The 14,275-nt window shown below is 34.2% G+C and overlaps 2 protein-coding genes across 2 annotated transcripts; both read left to right on the top strand.

Annotated features, from left to right (window-relative positions):
• The first annotated feature begins 935 nt into the window (after positions 1 to 935).
• Positions 936 to 8,440, top strand: LOC107017569. The gene is made up of 8 exons (XM_015217767.2): positions 936 to 1,421; positions 2,421 to 2,597; positions 2,684 to 2,782; positions 3,423 to 3,533; positions 4,122 to 4,253; positions 4,669 to 4,806; positions 5,615 to 5,824; positions 7,834 to 8,440. The coding sequence occupies exons 1-8, from the start codon at positions 1,041 to 1,043 to the stop codon at positions 8,218 to 8,220; spliced, it is 1,635 nt and encodes a 544-aa protein (XP_015073253.1). The 5' UTR covers positions 936 to 1,040; the 3' UTR covers positions 8,221 to 8,440.
• Positions 8,441 to 9,423: 983 nt separating this feature from the next.
• Positions 9,424 to 13,171, top strand: LOC107008148 (protein NRT1/ PTR FAMILY 6.2-like). Its single transcript, XM_015207076.2, has 5 exons — positions 9,424 to 9,636; positions 9,742 to 9,835; positions 11,212 to 11,429; positions 11,510 to 12,395; positions 12,474 to 13,171. Exons 1-5 carry the CDS (start codon positions 9,634 to 9,636, stop codon positions 12,995 to 12,997), a joined length of 1,725 nt encoding a protein of 574 aa, XP_015062562.1. The 5' UTR covers positions 9,424 to 9,633; the 3' UTR covers positions 12,998 to 13,171.
• The last annotated feature ends 1,104 nt before the right edge of the window (positions 13,172 to 14,275 follow it).

The following is a 14,275-nucleotide window of genomic DNA, read 5'->3' as shown; positions in this document are numbered from 1 at the left end:
TTTAATAAATTTGTACATCTTTCTTTTTACGTGGCACACTCAGTGACTCCATGCAACTGAGGCACGTAGGAGCTATTTAGATGTTACGCAAGTAAAAAAGATGCACAAAATTATAAAAAGTTAGATTCATGGGATAATAAGACCTTAATTTAGTTAACATATATCTTTAGAATTTTTGACATAGCATAAAAGATGCTTCTATATTTTTTCTTGAAAAAAATTTATCACCGTGATTATTTTATATTAATAGAACCAACAAAAAGAACTATGGCAATAACTACTTTTTGACTAAAAACTGCCAAAAGATTGTAAAATTTAATCATCATTAGTAAGACTGTCAATAATATGTCACTTCATAGTCTTTTTTCAACTTTCTAAAAAAACATTCATCAAATAATTGATAAATTTTGAATAATTAAAAAATGTTTTTGATATTAACCTACACAATAACATGCAAATAACTCATTCAATATTAATTATCATTTTATTGGCCTACATAAAAATAAATTACAAATACAACTAGCATATTATATATTATATAAATAATACACTCTGATCAACTTATAATTATGATTATACTCATTGTAAATGAATTTTTTAATTTGTCGAAGAATTAAATTTTTTTCTTTTTTATGTTTTTTTGTCTCATGTAATTTTAAAATGAATATTTTATATCTTTTACATATTTTCAGAGAAAAATTATTACTATTTATTTTGGATATTTTAATATAGACAATAAATTGTTTAATCACATGGAGCTATATGTTCATGTTAAATTTAACATGAGACATATAGTTAATTTTATTTTTTAAATTAAGTAATAATGTATTTTATATGTCGATATTTACTTGGTTAATCAAATCAACGCGCCATTTTACTAGTACAAATAAATATAATGTGTCATTTGTCTTTTAGTCTTAAATTTAATCATTCTCTCGTAATTACCGCTTTATTTTTATTTTCCTCTCTCTAAAGTTCAACATATAGAAACTTTCTTCCTCTTCGAAAAAGCTTCACTGATATCTCGTGACAATTTGGAAATGGCGACTTCCGCCTTCAAATCCACTTCACGCAGAGGAACCGCCAACTCCAATTCAAATTCTTCATCTTCCAAAGCTCCTCCGTTTGTTCGAAAACGATCCTTGAGTGTAAGCGCAATTTCCAGAACTTCATCTAAATTCGACATTGATTCAGAATTCTCCAATAAATGCGATAATCCTCTCTTCTGCACCGAGAATGACAAAGGTAAACTCAAGGAAAAGGAGAATTCTGGTGTTACCAGGAGAAGTTCAGTTAGTGATGTTGTGGAGAGGGGACGGACGGTTACCAGAGACTCCGGTGTTAAACCTGGGATTGGGCGGAGTGTTTCAAGAGTTCGAGGCCGTTCTGTGTCCAGAGGACACTACGGATCTGCTTATGAGGTTTGCAATTTGTGATTTGCAGTATTAGATTGTGCAAATTTTGACTTTTCCTTTTATCATTTGTTATGTTTTTGTACGGAATGGTATACTGTCTTTGCAACTAGTAGGTAAATCTGAAATGTTATGTATAAATTGGAACCTGGAAGTATAATTTATGTTAGATACTCTTAACATGTGGTTGCTTGTCATAACTTAAACTGGTCGTCGTTAGTTTATGTTAGATACTCTAAACAAGTGGTTGCTTGTCATAACTTAAACTGGTCGTTGTAACTTGTATGATTTACTGCTGATTGTAATAGGCAGAGAAAATCGATAAAGGAAGTATTTGACCAAATAGTCCTCCACCTTAGCATATGTATTAGTATGGTTGGTGCAATGCCATGGTGCTCAAAAGTAGTAGCATCATTTTCAGTAAAAGTAGCCAACTGACAAGGAATTGGTGAACCATTATTACTGTTGGATGTGATTGGGTAGTTTCTATATGGATGCTATTCATTCTGCGTCACAAACGGATATGGATATTATTCATTATCGTTGAGTTGACTTTGAAACGGGTATTATATACTCCCTCCGTTTAAAAAAGAATGTCCCTATTTCCCTTTTAGTTTGTTTAAAAAAGAATGACGCTTTCCTTTTTTGGCAACATTTTAACTTTAACTTTCCACTTTTCACGTGGCATGTATAAGACCACAAGATTAAAAAACATTTTGGTACATTTCACATAACTTTAATTTAGAACCACAAGATTAAAAAGTCATTCTTTTTTTTCTTAAACTCCGTTCCAAGTCAAACTAGACCATCCTTTTTTAAACGGAGGGAGTATGATGTATATGTATTGTAGAAACCAAACATGTAATTTGGAATTTGTCTCTTATATATCTGTGACCTCTGCTAGATTTGAACTTGCTTTTTTTCTTATTGTTTTAGTGTGTTAGAATCGTATTCAGGTTGGACCCCTTTTACGTACTAGATTCTTACTTAAATTTAATATGATGGTAGAGTGAAAAGGAGCTGCAATCAAACACCGTCCAGAGAGTTTCATCGAAAAAGGTAGCTAACAGTTCCAAAAATATCAATATGGTTAGAAATGATACTGATAGAAGCAGCCAAGCCAAGAGCTCACAAAGAGCAACGAGGCGTGGTCAAGTCACTGAATATTCTGAAGATGATTCTGCTGTGAGTATGATTTGTGTGTAGCACAATAACTATTTTCAATTGTTTTAGGCTGCAGTTGTGATCTCAGATACCGTTTTCTTTTCCAGAGTAGTCTGCATATTCCAAATTGGGAAGATGGAGTTTCAACATGTTCTTTGTCAGAAGCCGAAGAGAAGACCATAAAAGCTGTTTGTGAGCAAATGAAGGTGACCATATTGTATTGCTGTCTATCTAACTATGTAGTTATCAGTTATCACCTCTCTTCTTCAAAACTGCTTAGAGAGTATGTTTGTAGGTACGTCAATAGAACTTTTTAGAGAGTAGTGTTGTCTCCATCAGTTGGAAGCGAGACAGCTGGAAGTAGATTTTCACATTTCTTTTCATTTTACGTTGATTATTGGTTGAAAGCGAACAAATACTTCTTTGAGGACAGGAAGTTCCGAAACTTAATTCATGCAGCACCTCCTTTACTGCTTACGCTGATATTGATTATACAACTATATGATCGGGGAAAACAAAAAGCATGATAGCTGTATAGTTTTTTTGTAGTTCTAGTTCATTTTTGCTCAAGAACATTCAATAGCTTCATTTTCACTTGTAGTGGATGAACTATATTCATATATCTACCAAATGGAAAGTAAAAATCATTCTCTACTAAAATGTATTGACGTTTGACTTAGGCGGAAACAAACTTTTAATGTGATATAATTGGGGGACAAGGATGGGAACTTCAGAAACCAGGATATATATTGTCAAAGATTGAATAGCTAAGCAACAAAAAGCTTGATTTCCTCATTTCTGTAGAAACTCTGTGTAACATGGTTTTGTATCTTTATTATATTTCAGTCAGTTCAAAGTGACCAGTGGGGTGCTGATACTGCTACTAGCGGAATATATGAGACTGTTCGCTCCGAAGTGAGGCGTGCTATTTCCGATATTCAGTCTGACCTTGAAGATGTAAGTTCCAATGGTATCGTGTATACAAGAATAACTACCTCTCAAGTAAATGTCCTGGTATTGATGGTATTCAGACTGGCTAGTGTGGGCACTAGTAATTTTAGCTTGTCCAACTTGAGGATTTTTGATTAACGCTTTTCAAACACTTTTCTTTTTTGGTAAGTGCCGTCTTACAAATCTGATTCTGCTAGGATGCCAGACTTACTTTTGTGAAGATCTCACGTTATTACTTTGATTATGCATGTTACTTTTTGATCCAGTTTGGTCATTAATATGAATATGTATGTGGCTATTTAATCCATGCGTTTTTTTGAAATTCATATTGGTAATTGATTCAAATATGCATTTGGCTTTTGATAACTAGAGGAAATCAACAGACGTGGAAGGTGAAGTTTTTGTCTGCAGAAGAATATCTTATATTCAATGTCCATGTTGGTCTTGGAAAAATTCTGATTAATGTATCTTCAACTTTTTTTTTCTGGGATAAAGATTAATCTATTTTCAACTTAAGCTTGTACTGTTGACATGCATGCCTTTTACTTAAAAGTTGTCTCTGTGACATTTTTCTTTATTTTGCATTTATCTTAGGCTATCCGAAGGAACAATGTTAATGCTATTACAACTGCTAATGTTGCTGATTTCCCACCTAACTTGGTCAACCCTGAGGCTGTTGAATTAGTGTCAGACGTTCGAAGGGAATATGCCAGAAAACTTGATGAGGTGATCTCTTTCATTGACGATTGGTAGAGGGATATTTCTTTTGGTCATTCTTATACAGAGGGTTTCTGTATCTATTGTTAAAAGTGAAGATTCACCAGTTTTGTGTTGTTTGGCTCAGTTTTTGCTATTTCTTCGGTTGGCAATAGGGATAGAACTAAAGAATATTTCCCTTGTCAACAAAAATAAAATCAAATAAAGAATATCACAATCTTGCAGTTCCTAATGCTAAGAAGCTTGAGTACATCCTAAGAAGGACTATTTTCTTGGGGTTCTTTAGAGTTCTGTTATGGGGAGTACTCTTGTATATTAGGCTTCTGCATGTGGAGTGTCTCAAAGTTATGACTGTAATCATATTTTTTCTTTTTCATCTCCTTGTCATTCATTGCTGAAGTTTTCTGTTACATAAAATTTGCAGTCTGAAGAGAGGGCTCGAAAACTTCGATCAGATCTTGCTGTTGAAGAGCATCGAGGCCAGGAGATAAGCAGGATTCTCAAGGAGATACTGTCTGATCCAAAGCCCTCACCTCCTCAGAGATCTCGTGCAGGAAGAAAAGTTGGTTTTCTTAGTCTTTTCCTTCTCTATCTCCAACTTACATAGAAAACAGAAATAGAAGTGCAAAATTTAAGCTATATCTATGTCCTGTTGATGTAGCATATTAAGTAGGTAGACTTGTTTATTTAGCTGCAGCTGTAGTTTCCAGGGCATCCTGGATGCTCTGAGAGCAAACGGAACTATTAATAGCAGTGACAGTGTGTATGCAGTAGCATATGTAGAAATAGGTGCATCAGAGTTCTTGTTTTCATCCTCTGCCTTGAGATTAAGGGAGTTGCTGGCCCTTTCGTCTTCTCTTCTTGCTTACCCCTAGACAGTGGCTACTTCTTACAAGAATATCCTTGTTCAATCCTTACATTTTTCTGGCTCCTGGCTGAAATGGAGTAGTGCTACTAGACTGCTATGCGACAAGGAATCACATAACAAAGTGAAATGCATGTTTTATAAATTTGTGAGACCTGTATGGGCTATGTTTGCCAGAAGGTTCAATTTATCAACAAGAGGTGTTGTAGAAATGTGGAATTTAAGATGGATATGCAGTTGTACAAAATTAGACTAGATTAGCAGTTATCGCATCCACCAAAAGTTGCAAGTATTACACATACTAGATAAAATGAGATTAAGTTGCTTGCTCATGTCCTTTTGTTACTTTCTTTCATCTTTCCTGTCATTCAACTTCAGCAATTACTTAAAGCATCTTGACCTCATGGCATAGACATCTGAGCAATTTAGAATGAGTCTTCTGTCCCTTGATTTTTTGACCTCTTACTATCTATGCGTACACTCTGTCCTTATATTTTCACTGCAGAGAAGTAATGAGAGGAAAAAAATGACAAAACGTCTTACTGAAGAAGCACTGACATACTTTGATGAGTGTGTATCGATATCAACTTTTGATAGCTCTGACTTCTCAGCACCAGAATACCCATCTCACAGCTCTGTTGGAGCTACTACTACAACTGGTGTAGCTGTTCCCGTCCTACAAGGGAGTCCAAGTGCTATGTCAACGTCTCTCCCGGTAAGTTACTCCAACTGCAAACCGGTTCCTCTCTCGATCTGACAAAGGTTTAACTTTATTATACAGCATCAAAATCATCTGATCTTTAAATAACTGAAATACTGGTTTTACTTATTCATTGAAAGGGTGATGTCTGTCAGAATGTATGTTACCTGGGTATCAACAGTCGGCACATATGTAATTTACTGTTCATTTTGACGGCTAAAGTTATCTTAATAACTTATATAATTACGCAAGTAGTGTAGACTGCAATTGGAAGACTCAAAGTTAAACCCGTATCTTTCAGTAGATACCCCATCATTGCTGGTTGTAAGGTTTTATCTGCAGCTGGTGGCAGTAGAGTTGACGTCATATACGTTAGTGTGTTTTGCGTTACTATACTTCCCTCCATTTGAATTGATGATGTGGTGTGGTTTGACTGGGCACCAAGTTTAGGAAGGAAAGATTTTGGAACTTATGGTCTTAAACATGCCATGATATTTCTGCGGCTATATAGGAATATCATTAAGGGTAAAATTGGAAGCTTTTAGATATATAGTTTCCAAATATAGAAAGGTTTTATTCTTTTTGGAGAGTAGTAAGGAAATAGTGCTATATAAAATTCTAGGGAGGGAGTATTGTTTAGTGTACCTGCAAATCTGCAGAAATGCCTTGCATTCTTGAGTTATGATCAATAGATTGGATTGGTAGACAACAAGGTTGAAAAGAGAACAGAGGGAGTATTATATAGTTTTGTTTTGGAATTTGGATGAAGCAAAGAATTTCTTGAAGAAGAGACGCTAAACAGGGATGTCTGGCAGGCAGTAAAAAGGCGCAGGATAAAGCACTACCATGATTGTTTCGCTTTCACCTTCTTACTTCTACAAGGGAACTTGACCATTAGAAGTTGAGGACATATAAGAACTCAGGTTATTATATTTAAGCCTAAGAACCAAAAGAGATGCTTGTATATAACATGTGGTATCTCGCTCTGACGGATCAGCCGCACAACTAAAGAGAAATCGTCATTATTATACGAAATGAAGTAGCGCTAAAACAAAGTGAGATGAGACATTTTTAATGCCCTAAAGTGTCTAGTCAAATTAACGTTAACAAACCTGAAGTTGAATAGTAATGAAATAGAAAGACAGGTGAATATAATTTTGACGAGCAGTATTTATATGGGAGAATAGTTCTTTATTACGACTAAAAATAGGAGGAACATTTAAGGCATGATAGTATTGTACTCTAGTGTTTGTAACAGGGGAAAATTACTGATGCCTATTTTGCTTCATCGTGGAGATCCAAAACTTTTCTTCTCAAATTTATAAACCCCTCATGGGCTCTGGTCTAGAGGTATGAGTATGATGTGTGACGTATGGGTTAGGTCATGAGTTCGAACTCTCCCATGTAAGTAAAGTTGGTATAAATGTGGAGAAGGGTAAAGGGGCGTATCATTGTTCCCCCGAGTAGCAAATTATGCGTCATTAGTTCTCGGTGATTTCTCGATTATCCAAAAAGAATTTTGTTGACCCCTTATAAATCCAACTCTCGAACATTTCTTGTTGACCCCTCATAGTATTGCTTTGCAAATTCAGTTTTATAAGCCTCCCTAGATTATATCCTGCCCCTTGTGTAGATGGAGATACAACTTCCCTTACAACTGTCCCTTTTTGTTCCTTTTCAGTGAATTTTTTTTTTTAAATTGCGTAGGTTGCAGATATGATGAGCTTGTGATAATTTTATATGACATCTGATATGCCACCTCCATAAGCCTTCTCTGTAAAGCATGAATGTTGATGCATATAGAATGAATAGAACACAGCTAGCCTCTTCTGGCAGCAATCTCTAGCATTCCCTGCTCTAGACTAGCAAATTATGTGTTGAATTGGAACATCTAAAGTCCCATTTCATACCCTTAGTCATAGACTCATGGTCACACAATAGGAAATAACATCTTAAGATACAATAAAGTTTTGTGATGGTTGATTACAATTTAGTCATACATAAAGTTGATTTTCTTCTAACAGATTATAGCTGGCTGCCACGTTCATGAAGATTCAAGTTTAACCGCCAACAGCTGCAACAATGAACTTCCACTGTATCAAGTCTCGCAAAGAGGCAGTGATCCAGGACAACAATCACAGTTCTCTTTTGGTCAGAATTCACCAGAAAGCAATCAGGCTCATTATGACTTAAGGAGTTACATCAAGCATTTTGAGAAAGATACAAGTAAAGATGTGTTCAACTCAGATAGTACCACCGCCTTTTATGATGCAAATGAGTACAAATTGCAAGGTCATACAGAAAGCTTACTATTTGGCAGGGTAGCCTTCAGAAACAGGATAAATTCTGGAGGTTTGCACCTGTGCAATGGAGGTTTTCCAGTTACCTGTTTTCCATTTGGTTTTACTTGATATTTATCCGGCCCTTTAACAAGGTTCTCACTTTTTGTTCTTTTTGTCAAAATGTATTATACTTTTTGAAGATTTAGAAGTAACCGTAGAAAATCAGAGAAAAGAGAGAAGAAATGGAAGATCGAATATCGCTAATTTTACACTTTTTAACACCCTGCAGTTTCTGGTTGTAAATAGGATGATTTGGAGCTTATATATCAACTTTAATTTTATATTCTTTTTAGTTTCTGGTTGTAAATAGGATGATTTGGAGCTTATATATCAACTTTAATTTTATATTCTTTTATCTATAAGTATTCCTTTGGAATTTACCGATAAAAGAACTATTCCTATAGACTACTTTTTACTTTTGGCAACAGACTTTGAGTTCAAGTATAATGTATCATTATTTTCATTATTCATCTCGACTTTTAACATTTATATGTCCTTGAACTTAAAAGGCAAATAAAACACACAACTCACAAGCAAGCACCTAAAAATGCCTAAAACAATATCCTGTTAGTGCCTGTTATTACCCAACCAAAGCACGTTCTTATGTGTCCAATCCAAAAATGCCAAGTATTAAACAAAAGTGATCATGATTAAATTAACCAAAACAGTACCCAACTAAATTAGATCAAATTGTCAAATAGTAATTTGGATGTGCTGTTGACTTGAACAGACAAACTTCTGAATTATTATCTCAATCTTTTCTTTTTCAAAACCACTAATTGCTTCCAAGACAAGATCATGGTGCACATTGACTTTAAAATCTTTTGAAGCAATGGTTAACTCTAGCACATGGGTCAATACACATCCATTATTTATTCCATGTAAGGTCTTTTATCAGTATTATCACTATACCTGATGGAGAATAATTCAATTTCTATAGTGATCATTATTATTAGCTTCTTGTCAAGTACTATATGTTTATGTCCATACAGAAAGACAATGGTGGAAAACAAAAGGTGTTAGCTTTTTATTTCTTCAAGTTGTGGGGTAACAAAAGCACTTAAAAAAAAATTTCAAAAATGAGGCATGGGACACTCTCACAACATCCAAAACCAATGTATATCTTCAACTGGATACACCAAAAAGGAGGGTATTGCATGTTCCAGATTCTCTTTGGCACCAATATCTTCCCACTTTGTACAAATCAACATCAACTTTAAAATATTAACCTTGAGAACCAGAAAACTAAATTATATCAATCAAAATCCCAGAACCTTCCATGTTAAATTGGGATAGGCCTAATCCTAACACCAAACTCTGTCTTTTTAAAATTTTTGTATAGTGGGGGGTCACTTTACAGTGTAATAACAAATCTTTTGCCTATATAAAGGATACAACTCACAAGCAAAACCAAGTGTCAATAACAACATAATATTATTTTTCCCAAGGCTTATTCACTTTTCAGAAGTGTTTGGAAAAGAAATGGTAATAGAATATTTACTTTTATGTCAATGTAGATTCAATATTCTTCTTCTTTTTTTTCTTTCTAATCTCGGAATAACTTGTTTCCAATATGCGTTTTTACTACAGATGAGTTGGACAGTTGCAGATGCTGTTAACTACAAGGGTCTCCCTGCTGATAGAACTAAAACTGGTGGTTGGGTGCCTGCTGCTCTTGTTCTTGGTTAGTATTAATTATTCCTTCTTCCATATTTCCAACTCTAGCAGTTGTACTCTTTGAATTTAAACGCACCAAGTGAAGTCTGAGGAGGGTAGAGTGTATGTAGTCTTTACCACTACCTCGTGGAGGTAGAGAAGATGTTTCTGAAAGACCCCTCGGCCCAAGTGGAGCAATTCTAGGTATAACATAAAAACTAATAAGAAAAGTAGCTAGTGTGAAGCCTACAAGAAAAGAATATGAACAACAAGAAATCTCGAACTACAAGAATACGGCTAGTATAACTACATACACCAAACAAGCGTGAATTCTTGAAAGTAAGACAACACTGCACTACCTGCTAACCTTCTACCACTAATACGCAACCTCCACGTGTCCTCAATAATGAAGTTGCGCCGTTACATTCGTCATGCACAAAAATAAAATGAAAAATTAGGTTAGTCATGAGGAGGATGAAAAACAAGCTTGGTTCGTTCATACAAATGCCATGAGATGAAGTTCCACCAGAATCAGTATATCAACTTTTCCCTTCACTTAGGAATGGGAATACAATCGTATATTAAAGTACTATCATATTCCAATATTTTATGTGTTTTAAATTATGTTATATACTCAAATATAGTATTAAGATTTTTTAATCTGGTGGTTATTTAATTACAGCCTAATAGCTACTCAAAATTAACAAGTGTCTCTTTAGCGCAAACACAAAATCATCGCAATGTCACTTTAGGTATTCTAAGACAAAAATTACTACTTTGTATATTTTTCCAACTATATCTTTATATTTCATCTACTTAATAGTGTTCAATTTTCAAGAGACATTTATTTCTCAGACTATGCATTATATTTGCTAATTTCTTTATGACGATTACTTCTGTTAAAATGACATTTATTTTGAGACGAAAGGAGTATAATTCTAAAACATCAATATTTTGTGGGATCACCTTTTGAAATGGCTTTTTGTCATGTCATTTTCTGCTTGACATATCATCTTAAGTAGGGAGATACACACAATTTTCTTTTTCAAATTCCTTGGTGTTTTCTAAAACCCGAAAAATAAAAAGTCAAACTTAAACCAGGAAAGAGGATGTGAACTTTTATTTAGTTCAATTTGTAAATACACACATTTTTTTTCCAAATTCCTTGGTGTTTTCTAAAACCCGAAAAATAAAAAGTCAAACTTAAACCAGGAAAGAGGATGGGAACTTTTATTTAGTTCAATTTGTAAATACACGCATTTTTTTTTCAAATTCCTTGGTGTTTTCTAAAACCCAAAAAATAAAAAGTCAAACTTAAACCAGGAAAGAGGACGGGAACTTTTATTTAGTTCAATTTGTAAATCGCGATGCATAATCGAGATACCTAATTGCTGAATTTGACAGGAATTGAAATAAATGAAAGGCTTTCAACAATGGGCATAGCAGTAAATCTTGTTACCTACTTGGGTGGTACAATGCATTTACCAAGTGCAGCATCAGCCAATATAGTCACAGATTTTATGGGCACAGCTTTTCTCCTCTCATTACTTGGAGGTTTTCTAGCTGATTCATTCCTTGGAAGATACAAAACCATCGCGATCTTCGCTCTTATACAAGCAATGGTAAAATTAACTCTAAGCAAATATTTGATCAATCGTCTACCTTTTATTTTTTTGTGTTAAAAATTAATATTTGAATTCAGGGAACTGGCATGTTAACTGTGACAACAGGGTTGCCACAGTTAAGGCCACCTACTTGTCATCCTCATGACAAGTACTGCGAACCGGCAAATGGATTTGAGATGGGAATACTATACTTGGCTTTATATCTAATAGCATTAGGCACAGGTGGATTGAAATCTAGTGTGTCTGGATTTGGCACAGATCAATTTGATGAGAAAGACGAAAAGGAAAAATCACAAATGGCGTATTTTTTCAATAGGTTTTTCATATTTATAAGTATTGGGACGTTGGCAGCAGTTACTGTGCTTGTTTATGTTCAGGATGAAGTTGGAAGAAGCTGGGCTTATGGTATTTGTTGTATATCTATGGTGATTGCGATTATTATCTTCTTCTCCGGTACTAAAAGGTATCGGTATAAGAGAAGTTCAGGAAGTCCTATAGTTCAAATATTTCAAGTTATTTTGGCTGCTACAAGGAAAAGGAACATGGATGTGCCGTATGATGTTGGTATGTTATACGAGACGAATCCAGAGGGTTCATCAAGGATTCAACACACTGATCAGTTTCGGTGTTTGGACAAGGCTGCTATTGTAGCACAAGGTGATTTTGACGATCACGATTTGAATCCAAATCCATGGAAGCTGTGCACGGTTACTCGAGTAGAGGAAGTTAAAATGATGGCTAGGTTGATCCCAATTTGGGCTACAACTATACTTTTCTGGACAACTTATGCACAAATGATCACATTTTCAGTTGAACAAGCTGCTACTATGGAACGTAACGTTGGCAAATTCAAAATCCCAGCAGGCTCTCTTACCGTCTTTTTTGTCTCTGCAATTTTAATCACTTTGATTATGTATGACAGATTCATCATGCCACTATGGCAGAAATTGAAAGGAAAACCAGGTATATATATACACATTCAAACACAAACGTACGAGTTAATTAATTACTAATACTTTGTTTTGGTTTTTGGTAATGCAGGTTTTACTAGCCTTCAAAAAATAGCTATAGGACTTGTGTTATCTACAATGGGAATGGGAATAGCTGCATTAGTTGAGATGAAAAGGTTATCAGTAGCAAAGTCTACGGGGCGTAACCTATCAACATTACCTATTAGTGTGTTTTACTTGATCCCTCAATTCTTTCTAGTTGGAGCAGGGGAGGGATTTATATACACGGGGCAACTCGATTTCTTCATAACACAATCACCAAAAGGGATGAAAACTATGAGCACTGGTCTTTTCTTAACAACACTTGCTCTTGGTTTCTTTGTTAGTAGTTTTTTAGTTTCTATTATCAAGAAGGTTACTGGAAGCAATGGTGGTCATGATTGGCTTGCTGATAACATAAATTATGGAAGACTTGATTGTTTTTATGGACTTCTAGCTATATTGGGAGTTATAAACTTTGGGTTATACATAATTTGTGCTACATGGTTTAAGCCAAGGAAAGATAAATACATGGAGACTATCAACAATGGAAATGTTGTTGAGGACAAGTGCTAGGGTTTAGTTTATAAATGTTCTCAATTTATTGCCTTTGGTGTTGATTGTATCATTTCACTTTCCTTTGGTATGTGACTTTACTTTTGATAAAAACATCTATTTCGTGTCTCACTGTCTTTGTAATACTTTGAACGCGAAAATAATAACTTAGATGGTCGCTCTTTAACTCTAAAATGTCACTCAACCAATAGTTCTTCATTTTATAAAGTTACTCGATTATGAATATTTTACCTACAAAATCGTTCAATCTATTTAATTAATTTTTTTAATTATAATTTATTGATATGAAATTTTTATTTAAATTCGAAATGGTAAAATTCTCCAAAATATCTAGTGGGATTTAGTGTATCAAAAGATAAATCAAGAGCAAGATATACTTGAAAAAATGTGGTGAGCTTTCAACTTTATCATCTAAAATAAGATAAAAAGAACACCACAAATTATGGCAAACTATTTAAAGTATAGTACTAGGTTTGACAATTAGGTAAATAACAATAGACATTCTATTTCTATCCCTTCCAATCAATTTCTTGTTGTCAATTTTGGGTGTGCAAAGTACTCTAATCATTAATTAAAGCACTTATCTCTTTTTCATACTTTATTCGACACTTATCTCTTATTACCGACAAGTAAAATAATCAATCAAGGTATTTAAAAATCCCCCATTCCAAATTTGTCACTACATTCTCAACAAAAGACTAGGTGTATGACTAATTAGAGAACATGATAGAAACAACAAACATAACTTATTTACTAATACACTTTTCTACTTTTAATACGTCATCCTTCGACGTACTGTACGCCAATTATAAGAACACTTCTATTTGCTAATATGTTTATTTTGACATTTAATACGTCATCCTTTTACGTACTGTATGTCAATTAATCATAAGAACACTTCCATTTGTTGATATGTTTTTTTTATTTTTTAATACGTCATCCTTTTACGTACTGATCCAATGAACACTGATATTCATTGATAGACCTTTCAATTTTTAACACGTTATCCTTTTATGTTAGTCTAACAAGTAACGACAATGAGAAAACGCTGTGAGATCACCAATATTCATTTATACACTGTTTCATTTTTAATACGTCATCCTTCCACCTAATAGTTGAACAAAAAAACCGTTTAAGAACATTTACGCTCGTGATACACGTTTTAGTATTTAATATGTCATCCTTCTACGTACTAATTCAACGAATAACCAGATAACCGTACAAGGAGACTAATATTCATCGATATCTTTCAATTTTTAATACGTCATCCTTCTAATA

This window comes from Solanum pennellii, chromosome 1, assembly GCF_001406875.1.
Source record: "Solanum pennellii chromosome 1, SPENNV200".
Classification (NCBI taxonomy): domain Eukaryota; kingdom Viridiplantae; phylum Streptophyta; class Magnoliopsida; order Solanales; family Solanaceae; genus Solanum; species Solanum pennellii.
Note: the sequence above shows the minus strand (reverse complement) of the source record. Positions and strands in the feature narration are given on the sequence as shown.

Bases quoted from the DNA above. Each gene is read 5' to 3' on its own strand.
- LOC107017569 (XM_015217767.2), top strand. From the start codon at position 1,041: ATGGCGACTTCCGCCTTCAAATCCACTTCACGCAGAGGAACCGCCAAC. The intron at 3,534-4,121 runs GTAAGTTCCAAT...CATTTATCTTAG, and splicing joins TTCAGTCTGACCTTGAAGAT to GCTATCCGAAGGAACAATGT. The intron at 4,254-4,668 runs GTGATCTCTTTC...TAAAATTTGCAG, and splicing joins ATGCCAGAAAACTTGATGAG to TCTGAAGAGAGGGCTCGAAA.
- LOC107008148 (XM_015207076.2), top strand. The intron at 9,836-11,211 runs GTTAGTATTAAT...TGAATTTGACAG, and splicing joins GCCTGCTGCTCTTGTTCTTG to GAATTGAAATAAATGAAAGG. The intron at 12,396-12,473 runs GTATATATATAC...TTGGTAATGCAG, and splicing joins GAAATTGAAAGGAAAACCAG to GTTTTACTAGCCTTCAAAAA.